We start from the raw sequence: 22,991 nt of genomic DNA on the forward strand, positions 1-22,991 counted from the left end.
TGTTTGTGCGTTATTTGATTATGGACATACGTATTTGTTTATTTCTTCTACATTTGTTCGGAAGCATGCTCTTCCTATTAGTGATGTTGAATATGATTTGTGTGTTGTCAACCCATTGGGAGTCAATGTTGTTATTGATAAAGCATGCGTGAGTTGCCCAATTTTTATTGCTGCTCATAAGTTGCTCACTTGACTTCATGTCATGTGTATGAAAGACTACGATGTCATTTTGTGAATGGATTTTCTGGCTACATCCCATGCCGTAGTTGACTGCTATGCAAAGAAGGTAGTTTTTAAAATCCCTGGAGCTGCAGAGTTCACCTTTTATGGGAGTGATTCTGTATCACCACCTCATTTTATTTCCTTCCTACAAGCTCAAAAATTACTCTTAGGTGGGTGCTTGGGATTTCTTATAATAGTTATTAATGCCAAATCAGAAGGGACAATATTGGATGCTATTCCCATGGTGAAAGAGTTTTCTAATGTCTTTCCTGAAGACTTTCACGGTCTATCTTCAAACAAGAACTAACCACATCTTTAAGGCCCCATACAGAATGGCACTCGCTGAATTAAAAGAGTTGAAAAAACAACTTCAAAATTTGCTCGAGAAAAGTTTTATTCAGCCAAGTGTTTCTCCGTGGGGTACTCCAATTTCGTTCATGATGAAGAAGGATGGTAGTTTACTATTGTGCATTGACTACCGAGAGTTGAACAAGGTGACAATAAAGAATCAATATCCATTACCTCGGATCGATGATCTTTTTGATCAGTTATAGGGTTTTAGGTGTTTTCAAAAATTGACCTTAAGTCAAGATATTACCAGATGAAGATTAAGATAGGGGATGTATCAAAGTTTGAACTCCAAACACGTTATGGGTATTATGAATTTCTTGTAATGCCTTTCAGGTTGATGAATGCCCCGATTGCTTTCATGGATTTGATAATTAGAACCTTCAAATCTTTCTTGGATATGTTCATGGTGGTGTTTACTGATGATATTTTAATGTATTCTAAGGGTCGAAAAGAGCATGAGGAGCATTTAAGGGTTGTGTAGGAGATTTTGAGGAATGAGAAATTGTTTGCAAAATTCTCCAAATGCGAGTTTTGCTTGGACAGAGTGGTTTTCCTTGGTCTTGTTGGTAACCAAGAATGGGATTTCCATTGATCCTCAAAAAATAGAGGCAATTGTGGAGTGGAAGATGCCAACCAGTGTGCCAGAGGTTCGTAGCTTTTTGAGTTTAGCTGGTTACTACAAACGGTTTGCGGAAGGGTTCTCAGTCGTAGTAGAACTATTAACAAGGCTGACCAGGAAAAAAACAAAATTTCAGTGGTTTGATCAGTATGAACAAAGTTTCCAAGAGTTGAAACACCCTTTGGTATCTCCACCTATTCTCACACTTCCATCTCCTGGTATAGGGTTTACCATTTATAGTGATGCTTGTAAACCTTGTCTTGGGTGTGTATTGATGCATAATAGTCATATGGTAGATTTTGCTTCTAGACAGTTGAAGTCATTTGAGATGATCAAACTACCCTACTCATGACTTAGAGTTAGCCGCAGTGATTTTCGCTCTGAAGATTTGGAGGCATTACTTGTATTGGGAGGCTTGTGAGGTGTTTATAGATCACAAGAGCCTTAAATACATTTTCACTCAGAAGGAGTTGAACATGAGGAAAAAGGAAGGTTAGAGTTATTAAAATTTATGATTTGACTATTAGTTATCATCCTGGAAAGACAAATATGGTAGCTGATGCCCTTAGCAGGAAGTCTTTCAGTAGTGTTACTGCGTTAATCACTTCCTAGAAGCCTATCTTGGAGGATATGAGATGAATGGAGCTACAGGTGGTGTTAAAAAGTACTGGGGTGTCTTTTGCAAATATAGTGGTGAGACCCACTCTATTTGAGAGGATTAAAGCAACACAAGATGCAGATGGTTGTTTGTAGAAGATTCGACAAGAAGTGGAAAGTGGCACTAAGTTCAGTTCAGAGTTTATGAGGATGGCTCAGTAAGATTCAAGGATCTGATTTATGTTCTAAATAATTCAGAGTTGAAAAAGGAAATCATGGTGGAAGCTCACTATACCAGCTACTCAATGCATGACAGATCTACCAAAATGTGCTAGGATTTGAAGAGTATCTTTTGGAGGAATAACATGAAGAGAGATGTCACGCAGTTTATAGCACAGTGCTTGATCTGTCAACAGGTCAAAGTGGAGCATCAAAGACTAGTAGGACTTCTTTGCCCTCTTCCCATTCATGAGTAGAAGTGGGTAAATATTGTTATGGATTTGGTGTCTTGGTTTCCTTAGACCAGTAAAGGTTTTGACAATGTGTGGGTAGTGGTGGATAGGTTGACCAAGTCTGCTCATTTCCTTGCTATTAGGACTGGCATGACTTTAGAGAAGCTAGTTGAGTTGTGCATTGATCAGGTTGTTAGGCTTAATGGTATTCCTGCCACTATTATGTCCAATCAAGATACTCGATTCATGGCACACTTCTGGAGGAGTTTACATAAGGCCTTGGGAACCAAATTGACATTCAACACGGTTTTTTACCCGCTAAATTTGTGAAATTAAGTATATTATTTTTTTATTATAGATAATCATATTACTGTTTATTAGTCAAATTGTATTTATTTAACTATTATTTTCTAAATTAGAATTATCTAAAATTTTAAATATTTATTTAAATTCAGATTATTTAATTTCTGAATTTCAGATATTTTATTTAAATTCAGATTATTTAATTTTTGAATTTCAGATATTTAATTTAATTTTTTATTATTTAATTTCTGAATTATTTATATTCCTCTAAGTTGCTTGAAAATTATATATATATATAGTTATATTTTTAAATTATCTGTTCAAGTTTGGATTGAAATAACTGGCTTATTTTGACATTATAAAAATGGGATAACTTGATTGATAAAAATTTTTCTTGCCAAATTACTTTGTATTTTGCTCAATCTAAACATTGATAGTGTGTTATTTTGTCAACATGAAATATTTTGGCATAGAAATTAGCCCCTAATTAACTATGCACTAATCATGTCACTAGAGGTTAAACAATGACCGTGTCGACATGTATCTCTATTAAGAAACTATAGTTTCACATTGTTCGGTCTATGAAGAATAACAACCTCTAGCAATCTGGCTCGGGTCACTAAGAGCAAACAAATGAATTATAAACCTCTTACTCGGATTACCAAGTTTAAAATAAATGATTTTTGATATTTTGTTTTGACATAAGTGAATTTGAAGATATATATTCTGTATTATCTGACATAGCTTGTATTTTTGTTGATTTATTCTGTTTTGAATTATATTTTGGCAAATATTGTGCTATGTTTTAGTATTTGTACTCAAATTATGAGTTTTTGAGAACTACTATGATCCCAATATTTTTAGTGGTTATTTACTGGGTATTTGAGCTCACAAATGTGTTTTCACCATTTTTCAGATCAGGCATAGGGCCTGTTGGCTGATAGCTTAGTAAGGGTTGTTGAGCGAAGCGCCGTCTAGATTTCTTTCAGTTAATAATGTTCTATGTTCTTGTAGACCAAAACACTAGCATTGTACTTTTATTGTTCTTTGTGAACCTTGTTAGTTGATTTTTATCTTGTGTCCAGACGTTATAGTTTTTCATTGAAATGGTACTTTTGTTAGATGTTTATGCTATTTTGTGACAGGTTTTAAGGCCTTGCATGCTCACTTGGTCTCGGTCTTGTGAGTATGCGGGTGTTTATCGGTGTTCCGGGCTTGGTAGATTAGGTTTTAACTCCAAATTGTGAGTATGCGGCTGTTTGTCGGTGTTTTAACTCCAAATTGTTTCTTTTGGCTCTCTCTCCTATTTATGCATTGCTCACCTCTTGAAAATACAATTTTTAACATACTTAACATCATCTTCCGAATGAATACTCTAATACATGCCGAATAAGTGTTTAAAACAATATAGAATGATGTACAATTATATATCTATCAATTTTTTCCCCTAAGACTGTCAGTTTTTCAACAAGGATATTTCAATCTCTTGGAATAAGATCTAAATTAGCATTATTGTTGTCGAACAATTGGTGTTGGATGTGATAAATCTCCTAAGTATGCATGTTATCAATTTTTTGAACATGATCTAGAATGAGTTATGGCATGTTGCAACCCAACACAGTCAGTATGCATGTTATCAATTTTTTGCTTCAAGTGTCTAATGTTAGAGATGGAAAATTGCATTACCAAAGCCTTAATAAGCAAAGATGACTCCACATTCAGGTTACAGCTACCTGTACCAACTTTAAAGAAGTCCATATTTTTCTTTTTAAGAATTTATAGATTGTCGAAGAAATATTGTTGCTGTTTGAAGGTGGAAACCAGACCCAGCTATTACAATTAGTAGTATCAATGGTACCATATTCAAATATAGGAGAATTAATGCATGATCAAAATACTAAACCCAACTTACTAATGGGCCAACAATTATCAATCACAATGTCTACCGTTCTTAGATTACTAATATCCAAATCCATATTAATGAAAGTAGGCTTAAGAACCAGAGGAATATCAAAACACCATGAATCATCAATAAAAGTAGTATAGTTAGGACTTAAAGATTCAACCCAAATATTTGGAGCAACAGCGGGTGTAATTTTGCAATGAGTCTTGAAAGCCAAGAACATCTAGGAGGTATTTTGGTGTTCCATAATTTGCAGTGTCTATATTTGATTCCCACGATATTAGTAGCATTTAGAAAACTAAGAACATCTTTGGTTTTTAAGACAACTTTTCAAACTTTAAGGTATAATGCCTAAAACACAATTTATCAAGTGTAGCTATGTTCAAACCAACCGAATGCATGCTACTACAATTGTTACCCTTAGACTATAGAGTTATAAAAGAATATGGCAGCTGATAAACAGATAGATAATATGTTGAAATTGATTACATCTAGGTATTAATCAAGACAACCTTACCAGGTGTAGAGTTAGTAGCATTCTTCCAAGAGGGAAGAGTATTAAAAATTTTAGTTACTAATGGATTAAAATGAGACATATTAACTCTTTTGGAGGAAATGAGAATTCCCAAGTAGGGGAATAAAAACTCACCAATTTTAATACCAACAATATTAGAACTAATGGACTTAGCTACTCTCTTATTCAGCCAACTGGAAAATAAAGTTATTGGTTTTGACTTGTTAGGGTTTCTCCTTATGAGTTGAGAATGAATAAAAGGATAGTTTACAATTTCTAGTAGCATTTCTAAAGTCACTAGTGATTAAGATAAGACTGTCAGCATTTATTAAGTGATTAAAGTTCAAAGGAAGTCTAGGATCAAAATCTAGCAATAGATTAGTTCAAAGGGCATAGCTTAAAATTTTTGTAAAATTTTGAGAAACATGCTACAACGAATTTGTCAATAATTGACAGTCGCAATAGTGTCACAATATAACATATATTTGTCACAAATGAAATTTTGTGGCATTTTTTTTTGTCGTCACCACTTTTCAGTGTCTTTTCTCCATCGCTAAAGTGTTAATATGATGATTTACATATTTGTCACACAATGATAACATTTATGTGACAAAATTATAACATGTCAAGTATTTTATAATGATATGTGACATTTATTTTCATCACAAAATATCATAACAATTTGTCATAAAATGCTTGGACTTGTCACTAAATATGAGTTAAAATTTGTGATTTTTTTTTAACGTCACATGATAAGTAACAAAACTAGTTATCACATATGGTAATAAGATAGCATCATCATAAATATTCAATGCTACACTACTACATAAATGCCTACTTGCAGGGGTCATGAACCGCTGCAAAATGCCTTACAACCATTGCATCAGATCTATTGCAGCCGTTTGGCAGCCGCTACATCTGCTTTATCATAATAAGTTATTGAAGCAGTTCTATGCATCCTATTGTAGTGGTTTCACATTTTTGCCTAAATAGTTCCAATTAGCATTGGTTTTTGTAGTGATTTTTAATTTTACAGCGGTTGCTTCATATACTGCAGTAATTTATTTTGCAATGGTCATTTTATATAATGCAGCAGTTTCACAATACCTGCCGCAGCGGTTTTCTAATACCTATTGCATCGGTTTGTAATATCTATTGGAACGGTGTTGTAATTGATCTCTTGAATACCATAGGCTAATACATATCTCTTGCATCAACACTCTTGCATCAGTTTAATAGTGAAGTGTTGATAGCTTCACATTGTCATTGATCTCTTGGATACCATAGCCTAATACATACTCATTAACGTCAAGTGCACATCACTAAACATGATGGATAACAACCTACCATAGATTTTGTATGCTTTTAGTATTACAATACTTCAGATGAAAAAATAAAGGGATTTTAAAACATTCATCCACTCATCTCACCTTAAAAATTAAGAAAAACAAAGATGGTGACAATGATACATAAATTAATACCAAAAATTAAAACATCAATGTCTCCCTGAGATGGAAGCACCAACAAACTTACAAAAACATAAAGAAAAGCTAAAATAAATATGACGAGGATGATGATAGCAGCGATGATTAAGACTAATAAATACAACAAAATGGCAAAGGGTCCCTGCATGGAGCTATATAGGTTAGAACACAAGACCAAGAGGACCCCAGGTGGGGCTCCCATCTTTTTTACTTGTTTTGGTTATCTTACATCTCACATGGAAGCAATAAGAAGATGCAAATATTTGCCCAACAACTACAACAACAAAACAACACCCTCTCAAAAACAGTTTTCATTCCGAAATCCAATCCCAAAGACCATCATTGTCGGTGATCCGACATCCCATTCACAACCCCAGGATCTATCAAGATCCCAATTCAAGAATCACCGGAAAACACAAACATCAATCAAGATCTCAAACAAAACTAAGAATCAAACAGCAAACACCAATGCATTTCTATACTATGACTCAAAATAGATGAAAACATAGAAAAACAAGACGAACATCATAGAGATTATACATAATATGGAAAGCGGTAAGATCAAGTGTCGTAAAACCTAAACCTAAAGAAGACCCCCAACAAGATTGGCGGCAACCAAACCCTAGCGGGAACCAGGGATCTCTCTCACCATCGAGCGATGATGGAGCTAGGCAAGTATCTAGGCAAGGATCAGAGGGAATACATCGGGGGATGGCATGGTAACCAGAGAAGGAGATGCGACAGGGGATGGAGTGTTGTCCATCGGAGGAGATGCGACGGGGGATGGAGTGGAGAAATGGATTTGGTTTTTCTTCCTTTCCTCTTTCTTTAATCTCTCAATAATTTAATGGTTCGGTTATTAATTGGATTTTTATTTAATCATTGAGCACTGACTAAGTTTGGTGTTTTATTTAAGGTGGTTCTTTTCTAGTTTAAAATGACTTTATTTTTTTAATAAAGTAAACCATCATTTACTTTATTTTATTAGAAGTTAGTCAAATTTTTAACATTTCAATACCAATCGATATTGCATGTTACATGCTTATTAGATTCAAAAATATATACTTGACATATGCTAATAAAATGACTTGATCCAACATACTCATTTTAGAGAAAACATATAAACCACTATCTATAGCTCACACTGACCGCCTTATAATTTATAATAGTTTAACAACACATTTCTATAAACATTAAACACTAAAATTACTCAAAGCACATCACAATTGTTACAATTTATTATCATTTATTATAATAAATACTGAAAATTAAATTCACTCGATATAATAATAATAATAATAATAATAATAATAATAATAATAAAATCTGTGTGACGTGGACTTAAGCACGTAATGAGAACCGGGCCGAGATCAGGCATGGACCGCCTCAGTAGAAAATCCATATAAAAAACCATCATCTCAAGACTACACCATACCGCTCAATATCCTGATTAGGACACCACTGAATATCACTTTTTAAGAGGGAAAACTGAGATATTTTTCTATCTATCATGAGGGTTTGGGAAAATAAACATTATATTTCTTAATTAATGCATATTTTAAAATAATAAACTTGTTTAAATATATTCTTCATAAGTATTTATTTCAGAATCAAAGTTTTTTTAATTAAAAAACTCATCACAAATGACATAAGAAGGTGATTAGCATTTTTGTTATTTCAAAAAATAGATAAATAAATACAAAAGAACCACCGCATATCATAATGCACCCGCAGCGGTTATAAAAAACTGTTGCATGTCATAACACATACCGAACCACTACATTACAATGCATACGCAACGTTTATGAACTGCTGTTTTTTTTTAACATTTATAGCGAGTGTATAACCGCTGCATATCTATCCTAATATGTAGCAGTTTTAATAACAGATTGATTCAAATGAATTACTTACTTGAAAAATTGCCTGCAACAATATGAAATTGCTACAAATCCACTGCAATAGATAGCCTATTGTAGCAATTTTATACCCTCTTCAAGGTAACCGCTTAATAAGTGCAGTTATGTACTAGCTACTATATATACTTATATTCAGTGATGAATGGCTATTTTAATGATAATAACAGTTCGTCGCTAAAAAAAATTCATCATTAAATTCATGTATAAATAAATATGACAAAAATATAAATATTTGTAACATGTATAATTTAAAAAAAAACATGTGACAATTAATTAACTATCAAATCATTCATGGTATTCTTATATTGTCACAAACAATTAAGTTTTTATGACAGATTTGTTAGTTGTCACAATTTTCAGTGAATATTTTTAATAAATTATATAAATTATTAAAGAATCAATGTTTTTGAAAAGTCAAGATAATGTTATAAAATTAAGAAAGCAAACAAACACAATACCCAAAGTGGAGAGAAGAGAAAAATAGTCAACTTGTTATTCACTCCATTTATGTATCATATGTGTATATTATACAAGATAACAAAACCTCTATTTATAGGATAAGATTCATACAAAGGTCACATCTATTAAACTTGCTCATAAATATCATGGGAAGATAAAGAGTTTTAGGAGTTCGGGAGATGAAAGGATTAGGAGTTAGGGGGAGATGAAGAGTTATGCATGCATTAATAGCATCCACTTAATTAATGTTTCATAATAGATAAAGAAAATTATAAATTATTACAAAACATTAACCTAATTCAAAACATGAATTCAGTAATAACTCAATAGTAATTCATGAACAATAAAATAAAGTACTACAAATTTTTGCAACATATTAATTGAATGAGAACATGGCTATGTTGGACCCATGATGAATGTTTGACCCTATTTGCTTTAATTTTCCATCTTTCTAATTCAAGTTTAGAGAGTTTGTATTTCGCTACAAAGGTCATAAGGAAAAAATGCAAGAGAGTTTGATTGCTGATCTCTTACCCTTCATGTTCTTATTGAACTAGTTGCATTGTCCTCATTGATGGAGGGAAAAGCCTACTCCCAAGGCCTAACTTATTTGACCATATGTCTTCTTAGCAAACTTTCTTTTTTGACCCTATATGAGAGATGTAGTTAAGAATATGGCCATGGAGTAAAGCAAACTATGACCATAGTATCAATTCTTTACTTTTGTCCAACACATTTTAGATTGGAGGAGAAGAAGATAAAATTTAGATTAATTTTTCCCTAACTGACAAAAAAATATGTTTGGGCACAACCTAATAGATTAAATAAACTAACCATACTAAAAAGTAAAGAACATGGATGGATAAACACATAAGAAAGTTTTAAAATTACCACTGAGAATTCCTACAGCCTAGATTCAATAAACTTAATTTAATTATCAACCCATTTACTACATTCCTCAAATGGCCAATGATAGATTTGAAACTAAAAGAGAACTCACATTAATTCCACATCATTACAATATCAATCTAAGAAATCCATACTTGTTGGACATCTTAATTATTGACAACACATTAGAGGACAAAAACATCACATCAGCTAATAATAATAAAATCCAATAATATGAAACTTATTTAGGAAAAAAGTAAAACAAGACATAAACATTAAATAAACAAAAAAAGATGCCTTAAGCGGAAAACACCATGTAGGCAGTATCCATTCAAAAACTCAAATCCAAAATTCTGAGCAGAAAAAGTAAATAATAATTATTTAGATGAACATGAACTACAATAAACAAGAAACAGAAAACCACAACAAAAGAAATAAAAGACTTGGGTCTACTTTTGTAAAAGCCATCTTGCGCGGTAGGAGTAGATTGGTTTTCATCATGGTATAGCCATACTCCATCAAACAACCATGCTTTTAACACTACTAAGCAAAACTTATATAAGAAAATGCGTCTTATCCCCCAATAAATCATAAAAAAAATTCTAGTAAAATCCCCAATCTACCAACCATGAGGAAAACAATATCTAAAGGCTAAATCCCATCACAACAAATCCCCCAAATCAAACAAACCAATGAACGCCCAAAACCTAATATAAAAAGTTCTCAAATTTCACCTACAACAAAAAAAAAAACCTAATTTCCTCCAAATCCACATCAAAACATCAATACACAGGTAATCTCGGGGGGAAAAAAGACCCTAATTCCAAGTAAAAAAAACCAATGCCCCCAAATTCCGCAACAAGTTATCCCCAAATCTTCAATAAAACAAAAGAAATCACACCTAACTGTCATTGAGATAAAAAATAAATAAATATTTATAGATATGGAGAAGTATAAAAGTGTGAACAGGTCTTCAATCATAAACGTCAGATTTGCCTTAAGATTTAAAACATGAATCTTGGTGTTTGATCAACATTGTATTAATTTCCAATTAAATAGCTAGTAGAGAGGTTGACCCGTCTAATGCTTCTCAAAGCACTGATCCATCCAGTAAATTCCCCCTTCATTAAGAATGCAAAGCTAGTAAAGGAGGGACATAATTTAACTTGAAAGTATCCAGACTGGAGGAAAATTCATTTTTAATAAGGTGATAAGAATTGCATTCCATTCCAAGGTCTCATAATCCTTTTCAATATTGTCTTGATCAATGTTCTTGGGGGGAGGTCCAAATCCTATTCTAGAGAGTGAGACATCTCTTGAATAGCAAGAATATTGTCCAAAGAGAATCTACCTAAGATAAAACTACAGTACTCCAAGCCAATGAGATTAGTATTCCTGATTTTATTAGTTAGGATTTTAGAAATAATTTTATAATACACAATGCATAAGGAGATGAGTGATGTGGGACTTAAGCGAATGTGTCAATCACGTAATAAAGTGTGCGTAAATGCAGAGTGTTCGTCCACAGGGAAGAAAGTGAATACTAGTAATGGCTCTAAACCTGAAAAATAGCCTAAATGATTGAATGATGTGTGTGTGAACAAGAGTAAACAAGAATAAGAAATACGGGAAATAATATTAAAAAAGTCAAGAGAGAAAGCGATGTCCGGGCATAGTATCTATCTAGAGTTATGGAGTACATGACAAAGGTTGTCTAGGTATGAAATCATATTTGAACCAAGAGTTTTTCAAAATTATACTAAACCCTAATTTCCCAGGCGAAGAGTAACTGAAAAGGTGTAGAGCCAATACAGACATCCACACAATTGCATTAACACTCTATGAAACCTCATTCTGAGCTAATGACAATATCTTAAGTAGATAATCTCCCCCAAAGAAAGAGAGATTACCCATAATCCGAATACAGGCAGAAATGTGATTTCTCCTAAAATCCACTCCACATGATTACATAGAGCACAGAGATTACAAATAACTTACTCGGGAGAATTAAGGGAGACAGAGTCTCCAAAGTACCCTATATCCTAGCTGACTCACAATTCACTCTAATCACGGCATGTATATCCTAGGTGGGTACTTCTAATCATCAGATAGCACATCAAATATGAAAGCTAGGGCTTTCGCCTTGTTAGCAACCAAGCATTCAAACAAGCAATGAGATTTAAAAAGATATGATTGCAATTAAAAAAACAATTTAAAGCATTAAAGATCCAACAACTAATGTCAAAGAAGTAAACCCTAGAGTTCAACTACACCCAAACATCTACAAATTAGCCCTCCATTAATGGAGAGCAAACATCTAAGATACAAATAATAGAAGAAAACATGAAATCCATGAAAACCGCCATTTCAATTTTGCCGAAGAAACCCTTGAGAAGCTTCCACACACGCCGCTAAGATGAGCTTGACGGCCACAATCTTCAATCCCATTGAATGTTGAGCTAAACCCCCTTGAAATTGCTCCTTATGTGCTGGAGATTCGCCCCTTATCTTCTCTAACTTCACCTCCAAGAATCGCCCAAAAGAAAAGAATTAGATGCCCTAAAAGCCCTCATTAGGCCTATTTATATTGACTTCTTACGGACTGCTTATGGGAGTAAGGATGTGGCTATAAGGGAGTTAGAGAAGATAGTCACGAGTTTTACGAGACCACTTATGGCAGTAAGTCATGTCCGTAAGGACTTCTGATTGTGTTACGGTCTGACTTACGGTCGTAAGCGCTGGACCATAAACTTCACTATGTTGCTCCTTATAACTGCCCTTACGGGCGTATGCTGTGGTCATAAGCTCTTCTGTATGGTCCTTACGGGCATAAGCCTTAATCGTAAGGTCCTCTAAATTAGCTCTGGATCCCTCTTACAGGCATAAAGATGCGCGCAAGGCTCTCTAGAATCTACTTACGGTTGTAAGGTTGGTCGTAAGCTACCCGTAAGCCACCCAATTTACCTTCTCCTTGTTCTAATGATGCTGAGAGAGCTTCAACTTCATCGTTATAGGTCTGAAATGCTTCCTTTCTCTCTCTCTCTCTCTCTCTCTCTCTCTCTCTCTCGCTCTCTTGAAGCCCTACCCCAAGGCTGTTAATGCGAAACACACTATATTTAGCATCGAATTCCACAATATGGTTCTAATACATGCCGATTAAGTGTTCAAAATGATATGAAATACATGGACATTGTATACTCATCAATGAGCATATAATCAAAAACCAACTTAGGATTACTAATTTTAGGGATCAAGGTCACTTAAGTATGCCCCCAAAATATAGGAATAGATGGGGTTCCACAAATATTCAATAGCTTTGAAAAGATGGGAACCAACATTATTCCAAAAAAAAAAATAAATAGAATTCAATGTTAAATCCATCAAGACCAAGGCTTTTGCTAAAAGTCATAGAGCACATAATCCTATAGACCTCAGCTTTAGATATAGCCAGGGTAAGGCACATACTATCCTTATTGGATAAGACTTTTAAATCAATAAGAAGGGCACTAGGAATATCTGAATAAAATATTGTATTGGATGAAGTCTACGACTTTGAGTAAAACAAAATAAAAGACACCTCAATCCCCTTCCTGGTGGTATGAAAAAATGCCATTGCAATCAAAGATGTGGAGACACAATTGTTGTTCTTACTAATGCAAGTGCTTTTATGAGACAAACTTAGAATTTAACTCACCGTTCGGCACCCACATCATTCTAGATTGAGAAACAACATTTAAAAGAATTCTATCTTGGAAGGCCATTATATTTATTATGAAAAGCTCTAAGACTACGTGAGACCCCCAAATTGATAAGCAACATTTAACTATGAAGCTTTAATAGACCTAATTTCCATCTCAATAGAATTAATATCACTATTTAAGGATCTAAGACAATTAATCCTCTGATTTATAAGCTCGGACCTAGTATGGGAAATCATATAAGAGAAAATAGGATTAGAATTAGGACTAAAGTTCTAAGAATTATAGACTACTTTATGACAACCTAGATAATCATAGCAATAAATATTGAATATAAAACTTTTACTCTTAGAAGTAGCTTTATGAAATTCTACAAGTACTGAAGGAAAATGATGTAAAGAAATCCTTGGAAGATGAATAGTGATATGAGAACTATACTTCCAATGGTAATTTGTTAACCAACTACCCAACCCAACCCATCAACAACCAAAACCTACTTGACCATTACACCATATAAAAATAGAGCCAACGTACCTAATAACAAGTAATGCATTGCTAGCAATAAAATCATTGAAATAACTAGATTTAAGAGAGTAATAAGAGAAAAGACTCCTTTAGTACTCAGAGGGAGAAACAATAGAAATGGAATACCCAATAAGCAACCATGGTTTATCCAGATTAGACATATATTCCGGATAATTGAAACTCATGCTTTTACTAGCAATGAGAGTGCACCCAATATAAATCACTGGTAACACGTAGTAGTCATTAGGTTTAGAGGAAAATATCAGGTGAATACAAGCCTTTTGAAATTACAAGAGGCTTGACTAATCTAACTAATCACCTCCAAAGAAAAAAAAATCCCACCAGTTAAATTAATTACTTAAATGGAAACTTAATCCTAAGACCCTCTGAATTCCTTGTGGAACCTAAAAATGTCTTGGTTCATCTGCCTTAGGTTCCACCAAACATACCACAAAGGGTTTATGGTCTTTAGCGAGTTCAAAAATCTAATTAATTACATTTGTATTAGAAACTCCCCTACAATTCCAACAAATTAGATTAGTTGAGGTCATAGTGAAATAGAATAACATAAGAATATGTAAATAAAATTTAAATTAGATAGAAGACATTTAAGATTAAAAACAACCAAGAATCAATTCAAGCACATTTCCTATTCAATCTCCCTTTCTTACAGGAAGATATGGCTTAACTCTAATTTTAGTGAGCCTGAGCTTCTCGTTTAAGAATGCTTTGGAACTAATCCAATATCATTACATCTCCAATTTCATCCTCTTCTATTCTTCGATCTCACCATCTTCAATCTTCCTCATGATAGAGTCATGCATTATATAATCATTTACTATCAAGATAAAACTACAATTTTAACAAAACATTAGAAACTCACTCCACCATCAAGGAGTGGAGGATGATTTTATCAAGTGGAAGGTACTACAAATTTACCATTTTAGAGGAACATAGTAATAGAGGACCATCTTGATGCATAGGAGAAGAAAATCCATAAGTCTTTACACCCCTGTTGGCATGTTGGCATAAGAAGCACGTTATTTGATCAATTGAATCATGATCAATAGTTATATTAGGTTGCTTGGATAGCAAGCTAACACCCATACTATTAGATTCAAATAGTGCCCCTAGCTCAGGATCCCATATTGGCGGCTCCGTATTATACAAAATCCCAAGGCCATCATCACTTGGGTGATGAGTTAAAGGAAATTGCTCCTTCTACCATGTCCTCTAGCACCAGCATGTAGAACACGAATCATCGCCCCATGCAACATATTCAAATTCTTCACAAAATGCCAACTATGTTACATTAAGATTTATTGCTGGTTTTGGGTACTGAAGCTTGATTGGCTCCCATCCCCTACCATGGCCACAGTTCTAGTGTTTAATGAGAAATCAAGGCCCAACACTGACCTGTTCAATCTCCAGTTTATTTTGTGGGGCTAGACAACCAAGATTTGAAGTCATATGCAATGCAGCAACATCAAAATCCGAATCAGTGTATTCCTCCACTACACATTGAACCACAATTATGGCGTGCCCACGCAAAGACCACACAATTGGTGAAGCACCTAGCTGATGAATACATACCCTTAATGGAAGCAGAAGGTTGGAAGATGTTCATAGCGAACCATAACAAAAACATTCATCTCATCATCATCCACCTAAACTCCATGTTTAAGAGGTTAAGAAAGGTCTAATTCTACACACACACACACACACACACAAGCATATTTAGCTTTGCTGAGTGATGATGAGATCATTGATTTTTAAGAGCTTGCCAAATTAAGTTGTAATCATTTCAAAGATGTCTCTATCCCACAGTTTCACAGGCAAATGTTGCAGCATTTAGACACTTGCTATTAACAAATAGCAAACATCATTTAGAAGTTTGCTAGCCATGATGCCAATTGCAGAACCATGCCATTCATTGCCCAACTTCTCTCTAAGATTTGCTTGTATTATATCTTTTTGATGATTTATTACCCATTAGAGAGATTAGCTATAGGAAAATCACCAAAATCTCTCCATTTTTCCTCAAGGCAACCTTGACTTGCTCCAAAAGTATGGCTTTGCTAAGGAATTTGGTATATAGTATATGCTAGAATCTTTAGTTGGCTCTAGTACAGGACTCAACATCCACTCTTACAATATCGGTGACAAAAGCTTTGAGTTTGTCTAATGCCACTCGCTTAACCAGGGGAGTTCAAAGGTTTGTTCAATGCCTTCATAATTGTAGCCAAGGAGATCTCATCAATTAACTTCCTAGATTTATTCTTAAAATTGATTCCAAGGGGACAAAAAGATGTTCTGAGAGTCCCTTTGCTTACCATTTAAGAAGAGCTCATCTGCCTTCTATTGTGTGATTTAGTTGGAACTTATAGCTAGCTTTGTTTAAAGTGCTTAAGTTTTGAGAAGGAGATATTTGGCTAGTATTGACTATGAATTGAACTGAAGTGATTTTGAACTGAGTTTATTTGGATAATACTAAATATGAATTGAATTCAATTGACTTAGATTCAGATTTTGTTGAACACTTAATATAGATTTAGATTTAAATTTGGTATTGCCTTTGGGTTGAATTCAATCATGAATGTAGATTTAGTTTTAGGATTGGTTAACTATAATTACATTGTTTCAGTTTAATCAAACTCATACCAATTATATATATTATATAAATTAAAAAATAGAAAAAGAATAATTTATCTTAAGTGTTTTGAGAAATTAAAACAATAAATTATAAAAACCCTAGAAGCCAAAAACGCACTTTACATTCAAAACATTAATCAAGAAAAAAATCAATAATAAAAAATAATTTACATTAATTTGAATAAAAATAATAAAAAAAAATTAGCTTAACCTCACCTTAGCATAACTTGAGTTTATGGCATATTTTTTTTTAAAATGGAGCACAGGTTGGCTACATTATATATTAATCATGTTTAAACTTCTAACACTTATGAGATCACCAAGAAAACAAAGACCAAGCTTTTTTTTTTTTTTTTAACAAAATGAATATGACACTATTTATACTATTCATCATCATTGTCCATGAAGAAGGATCCAACTTCGCAACTTCCCACATGAGACTCCCGCATCTTACAGTTAGCTATACCAATATTGATAAAATCAATTTTTTTTTAAATGCACTTGAATACAATCTCATTAATTACTATTAATTATATAGGCTTTTTCTTATGGACACTATGGTATATTACATTTAAACATTAGATATTTCTCACCTATCACTAAGGTAATATTGCAATAGTATAGATTCTCGCCTAACATATGACATATTCACTGGTTTGACACAATAAGTCTATGTAGGTATACATTACTCCTGTTTTAACTGATGTGCAATAGTTGTTATGCAACTCATTTAACCCCAAAAAAACTGAATTTAATAATGCTTGTAATTATGAATCATCTGATTCATACTATAGTTCCTTTTGCAGCATTCCAATATGATCTGTTTTGTAACAAATCAAACATAATGCATTTCCCTGCCGCATGTGCCAACACAATGTACATAGAACAATCAGAACAAAAATGAGGGGAATATAATAGTAAATGAAGAGAGAGAGAGAGAGAGAGAGAGAGAGAGCACATCGTTGAAGCTTTTTAACAGAGTAAACTCCAGTGGCTTTTAAGCCAGAACAATTATTATTGCTCAAATCTTACACCGGTCCTGAAGAACACCAATCATAAACACAATGTAACAATGGACCATCATACTAAACAGCATGCTTAAATCAGGAGTAGTGCTAGAGATCACAACTCGATGTGCAACCACGATCACAGAATCAACAAAAGATTTCAATACTTCATTTATTTGGGATAACCCGAAGAGGGATAGCCAGGCGGCGGGTAAGAACCCGCAGGCGGATAAGCAGGCTGCCCATACGACTGTTGGGTATAACCATACGCTGGTTGAGACCCATAACCCACAGACGGTGGGACAGGCTGATCTAAGCGCGACATTTGCTGAACCGGAGGCACTGCCATTACTGGTTGTGGTCCAAACTTCCCGTCCCTCTTGTCCATTTCAATCTTATGCTGTGTCTGATCTCAACCAGGCAACAGTAATTATAAGATGATTTTATTGAACAAATTGGTGAATTAATTGGGTTAAGTTGAACTTGTTTCAGCGTACCTGCATGCATGCACAAACCCTGCAAAATAGATGGGATTGCTGTTAGGTGATATGGAGCAGAAGTTGTTGGATGAGAGCAGTGGAAGAAGAATCTTACGTCCAGTAAACAAAATCCGACAAACAGTTGAGTATCTGGGATGCTTCCTGAAGTTCTTCACTTCCAACAATGCACGCAACAATGGAAAAAATGCACGCTAGTTGTTGTAGGCAGAACATAAATCCCTGCATTTAAAGCAGAACTTATAACAATTGTTTTCAAGTTTGGATGGTAACAGAGGCGAATTTGAGAGAGATAGAGAAAGCGGGTACGATAATGCAGTTATCGCATTGAGTTGTCTGAATATTGAATTCATCTTGAAGCAAGAAGCGGGTTGAGGCCACTGAATTACCAAAGCAGAGGAAAACCTGAAAAGAATGTCAATTGAAAAAGGTTTGTATTTATATCCACAGAGAAGATGCTGTAAGCTTACAACCACCAAATAGTGTCAATTATATTTTGAAAAATTTGAAGGCATGACAAGGCCTAAATGTATATAAAATATATGATCTTGCTTTGTACAGAACCAAAGATATTTATAAGTAGACGCTGTTTAGGAATACACACATGATCTCTCAATAGCAAAGGCTATAACACAAAACTGATTAAAATGCCCAAATAAAATTGGTCACACAGCGAAGTTAAATTTTGTAGCAGAGCAAAATAAAGACCAAAAGTAAAGGGAAGAAAAACCAAAAAGATATCTGATTTATCAGAACAATAGCAGCAATGGAGAACATACCATTTTTGCAGAAAGACAAATTTTGAGTTCACATGTACATACATGTATCTTTTTAATGGAGAAGAAATCTTAAATTAAACATTCTGCAACTTATTATTTCTTTATATATTTTTGAAGAAATAGGGTTAATATACTTAAAGACATGACAAACATACCAGTTAAAATGCTCAGTTGTTCTTACTTGGCTAAAACAATAGAAAACTGAATAGAAACATATCTCAACATGTATGCCCCTTATAAAGTGCATTAAACTATACATGCTTCCAATATATCAAAACATGTTAAAACCCACTTTTGTGCCCCTTTCCAAATCAGACAATCTAATGGCCATCTGAATCTAACAACAGTAATCCAGTAATAGTTTTTCATAACCTTATTTCATCCCAAATCAGCAACAACCAAAACATATTTGAACTGTGGATTAATTCATAATGCATCTCCTAAATATTATATCAAGAATTTTATTGTTGACAGACATATCATCCATAATGATGGAGGACAAACCATTCCAAAATATATCTTATGTTGAGGAATTTGTCAATAGTAAATACCTCTGTGCAGAGGCAAAATTCTGGGCAACGACTCTCACCACACTTGCCACTGCATGGCAGATACCCAGCACAACAGACATACCTATGACAGAAAGAAAACTTGAAATAAGTATGCAAAAGAGTAACGGCATCTGTATAAGCTAGGAATCCATAATTGATATTACCTTGACATGTCATTATACAAAGCTCGTTTCCGAAGCATGTACGAAACACATGGTCCACTGTGAGGAAACATATTCATCAGATAAAAACAAATTTGTAATTTCCTGTTTGCTTAAACAGAAACATGTTGTTTCTGTTTACTTAAATAGAAGCATGCTGTCCAACGAAGATGGCAAAGAAATTGAATATTGGCACATTAGCAAATACAAAGATCATGAGAAAAATGATGCTCAGGTAAAAGTTCAGGAAAGAACATAGTGATTTTGGCAACTGTTCTGATGTATATTAACGCTATACATGAATCCAAAGATTCCAAACAAAATAAGAAAGTTAGATGCAATCACAATATTAGAAGAGCAGAGGGCATGCGGCAATCCATTTTGATAGTTCTAGCAGTGGACTATACCTCCTACAGCAGTATTTTCCGTACAACTTATGAAATATGACTTTAGCAGGTACTGGGTATAACAAACATATGGCACATACATCATGGTTATTATTACCCAATAAAGAGGTCATGAACCTATTTACCTTGTTTACTTGATAATAAGAATCATCTCTTAGAAACTCAAAGCCATGTTCTGGTTAAAAAAAAAAGGCAGCATTCCGGTACTCAAAAATCAATCAAATCTACACAAAGAAAAAAATAGACAAGTTTACACTAATTAAGGATTGAATAAGCTTAACTGCATTTTCAGTCGTGTACTTTGCCTTAATATTCATTTTTGTCCTTGTCCTCTGTTTTTTTATGAGAAATGTGGACAACCGACAACCAACAAGATCGAATCCTCAAAAGTCCTTATAAGATAGTTCATGTATTTTGCATTTTTGTTCATTTTGGCTCTTGCACTTCAAAATGGTCACCACTTCATATGACCCCAAATAACTATTTTATCCACTTCCCCAGTCGAAATATTTTTTTTTAGTTTTTAAAACAAATATCAGATCAGCTTGGTAGTCTATACCAATATCCATTTTCACCCTAAATTCCTCACGGTTAGGGAAAAATAGGTAAAATAATGTAATTTTGGATCATATGTTAAGTGGCAGCCGTATTGAATATTTTGAAAGCACAAAATCAAAAAATAAATAAGAAGGCAAAGTACAAATAACATTTTGAAAATTCAAGGACCACCAGTAAACTACATGGATGACAACTGCCCTTAAGCCTTACTTTGTTGAAAACCAATGCAAACAAGGCCCAATTAAGCTGTCAATATGACATGTTGACGGTTCTCTAACATGGGATATCTCCTAATGTCAGAAACAAGAGGCAAGAGCTTCCAATACATGCTCAGCTATGCATTCATATTAAGACTAATGAATGCAATAAAATCCACCAAAATACCTAGAACCTAGACCACAACTAGCAACTAACAGTATTCACTTCCATCACCTAGTTTAAGATCAAGATTGAAATATAGATATTTACAGGGCATCCCCAAACAGAAATCAACAAGTCATAGAAGTGCGACTTCTAGCAATTCATGACACAATTCTTTCATCTTGTGAACATTGCGTCCTAACAGTTCAGATTGAAAAGGAAAAGCTCTCGTAAGACAAAGCTTACGCATGTTTGCTGCTATTAGATTACTTGGCCACATAGGGAACCCAATGTACTAGCAGCATCCAGAACCCAAGTGTTACTCTTTGTAGACATACTTCATACAGAAATCAGTAGAAGTTTAATAGTTTGGAATGATTCACATATCAATAATTACTTATATATCACTTTCTATTTAGTATTACACATTTATGTGCCAACTACCAACAAATTAAAGCATGTTATGTTTTCTTTCTGCACCTCTAAATTCTAGATGACCACATTTTCTATGTGACAATCAATTCAAACCATTTGGTCTTCCTTTTCCACACCAAACTAGTGACCATATATCAATTGAGCGTCAGAATGCAACTCGATAAAAATATATAATGTTTGCACATTCCACAAGTTCAAATAATTGCTTAATGGCCTAATAACATCAAAACCAACCATTCTCAGGAGATCTACCATCTATAATCCATAAATTCAATAACGTACAGAAACCAAATCAAACTATTTCACCATATCCCACAAAGTCAAAAGTTATCTTTATGAATCACAAGTTTTCCATCTAATACAATTAATATTATGTCCTGGCATCCAACCTAAACCATAATTCCTTTCCTCTTCCTCCTGGATTTTAATTCCAATTGCTAAGAGTCTCCTAAAAATCATTCACCATACTAATTTATCTTTAAAATTAAATCAACAGATAAACATTCACGCATCTAAATTAACAAGATAAAGCAACCACCACAATGAAAAACAAAGTGAGAACACTAACCACCAAAGCGAGAGACAGCAATCTGCAGAGAAAAAGAAGAAACCAAATCAGAGATCTAAAACAGAAGAAGAAAAAGAATAAACCCAACAAATTGAAGATAGAAAAGGATTTACAAGGGAAATCAGCCTGGATTGTGTTCATGAGAGGGGTGTGCCAGACATTCCGGTAGCTCTGCCGGAGCTGCATCTTTTCCAGAGACTCCTGGGACGCCGCCATGGCTACCCAAGCTTCAGCAAGCGAGACGACGAAGAGAAGGGATCAAAGGATGAGAAAAGCTCCTATCTTTGCCTTCTAGATCTCAAGTTATATGCCAGCGAGGAGACTTCCAATGAACGGAACGCGTCTTTTTCCACTCTCCAGAATGGTTGACCTCACGACTTACGACGACAGTCAACTAATTAATTTTTTATTTGATTATGAATTTCACGAAAAATTTCCTTGCAATAAATTTTAAAAGAATTAAATTGATAATTAAAATAAATAATTTATAATTAGAAATTTATTTTGTAGAATCTTCTATCAGGGAGATAAAAATTATCTTGAATTGAATCTAAGCATAATATGTGAATTTTTTTAAAAAAAAATATTATTTAAAATATAAAGATAATTCTAAAAATAATGATAATAGAATTATTTACTGAACTTAGTTTAATTTGGATTAAGATTACAGTGATTATGAGTAAATTTCCTCATTTCATATGAGTTTTAGCTCACCTTCAATATCTAGGAAAGGCATGGTTCAATTAATTGAACTGGAAATTTTTTTGGATTGAATTGAAACAATTAAGTTTTGAAAAATCCAAACCAATCCAATTGGTTACCAGTTGAGTTAGTGAAATTGATTCAAACTGAATGAATGTGTTAGTATGGTTTAATCAATTTAATTGATTTTGATTTGGGCACTGTTGAATTGAACCGAAGTGATTTTAGTTCGGATTGGATAATTTTGAATATGAATTCAATTCAATTGATCTATATTCGGGCTTATAGTAGATCATTAAATGTAGATTTTACTTTTAATTGGGTTTGCATTTGGGTTGAGCTCAACCATGAAAGTAAATTTAGTTTTGGGGATTGTTGACTAT

The 22,991-nt window shown here is 33.8% G+C and overlaps 1 protein-coding gene across 1 annotated transcript; it reads right to left on the bottom strand.

Annotated features, from left to right (window-relative positions):
- Positions 1-17,521: 17,521 nt before the first annotated feature.
- Positions 17,522-22,236, bottom strand: LOC120250143. Its single transcript, XM_039258927.1, has 8 exons — positions 22,020-22,236; positions 21,907-21,928; positions 19,582-19,638; positions 19,418-19,499; positions 18,397-18,492; positions 18,185-18,309; positions 18,088-18,106; positions 17,522-17,996 (listed from the first exon to the last, which is right to left on the bottom strand). The coding sequence occupies exons 1-8, from the start codon at positions 22,120-22,122 to the stop codon at positions 17,763-17,765; spliced, it is 738 nt and encodes a 245-aa protein (XP_039114861.1). The 5' UTR covers positions 22,123-22,236; the 3' UTR covers positions 17,522-17,762.
- Between the last annotated feature and the right edge of the window lie 755 nt (positions 22,237-22,991).

The sequence above is a fragment of the Dioscorea cayenensis genome, chromosome 19, assembly GCF_009730915.1.
Source record: "Dioscorea cayenensis subsp. rotundata cultivar TDr96_F1 chromosome 19, TDr96_F1_v2_PseudoChromosome.rev07_lg8_w22 25.fasta, whole genome shotgun sequence".
NCBI classification, from domain to species: Eukaryota; Viridiplantae; Streptophyta; class Magnoliopsida; order Dioscoreales; family Dioscoreaceae; genus Dioscorea; species Dioscorea cayenensis.

Coding starts and splice junctions, on each gene's coding strand:
- LOC120250143 (XM_039258927.1), bottom strand. CDS start 22,122: ATGGCGGCGTCCCAGGAGTCTCTGGAAAAGATGCAGCTCCGGCAGAGC. Junction 19,639..21,906: donor TGCTGTCTCTCGCTTTGGTG/GTTAGTGTTCTC, acceptor GTTTCCTCACAG/TGGACCATGTGTTTCGTACA. Junction 18,310..18,396: donor AATGCGATAACTGCATTATC/GTACCCGCTTTC, acceptor CTTTAAATGCAG/GGATTTATGTTCTGCCTACA.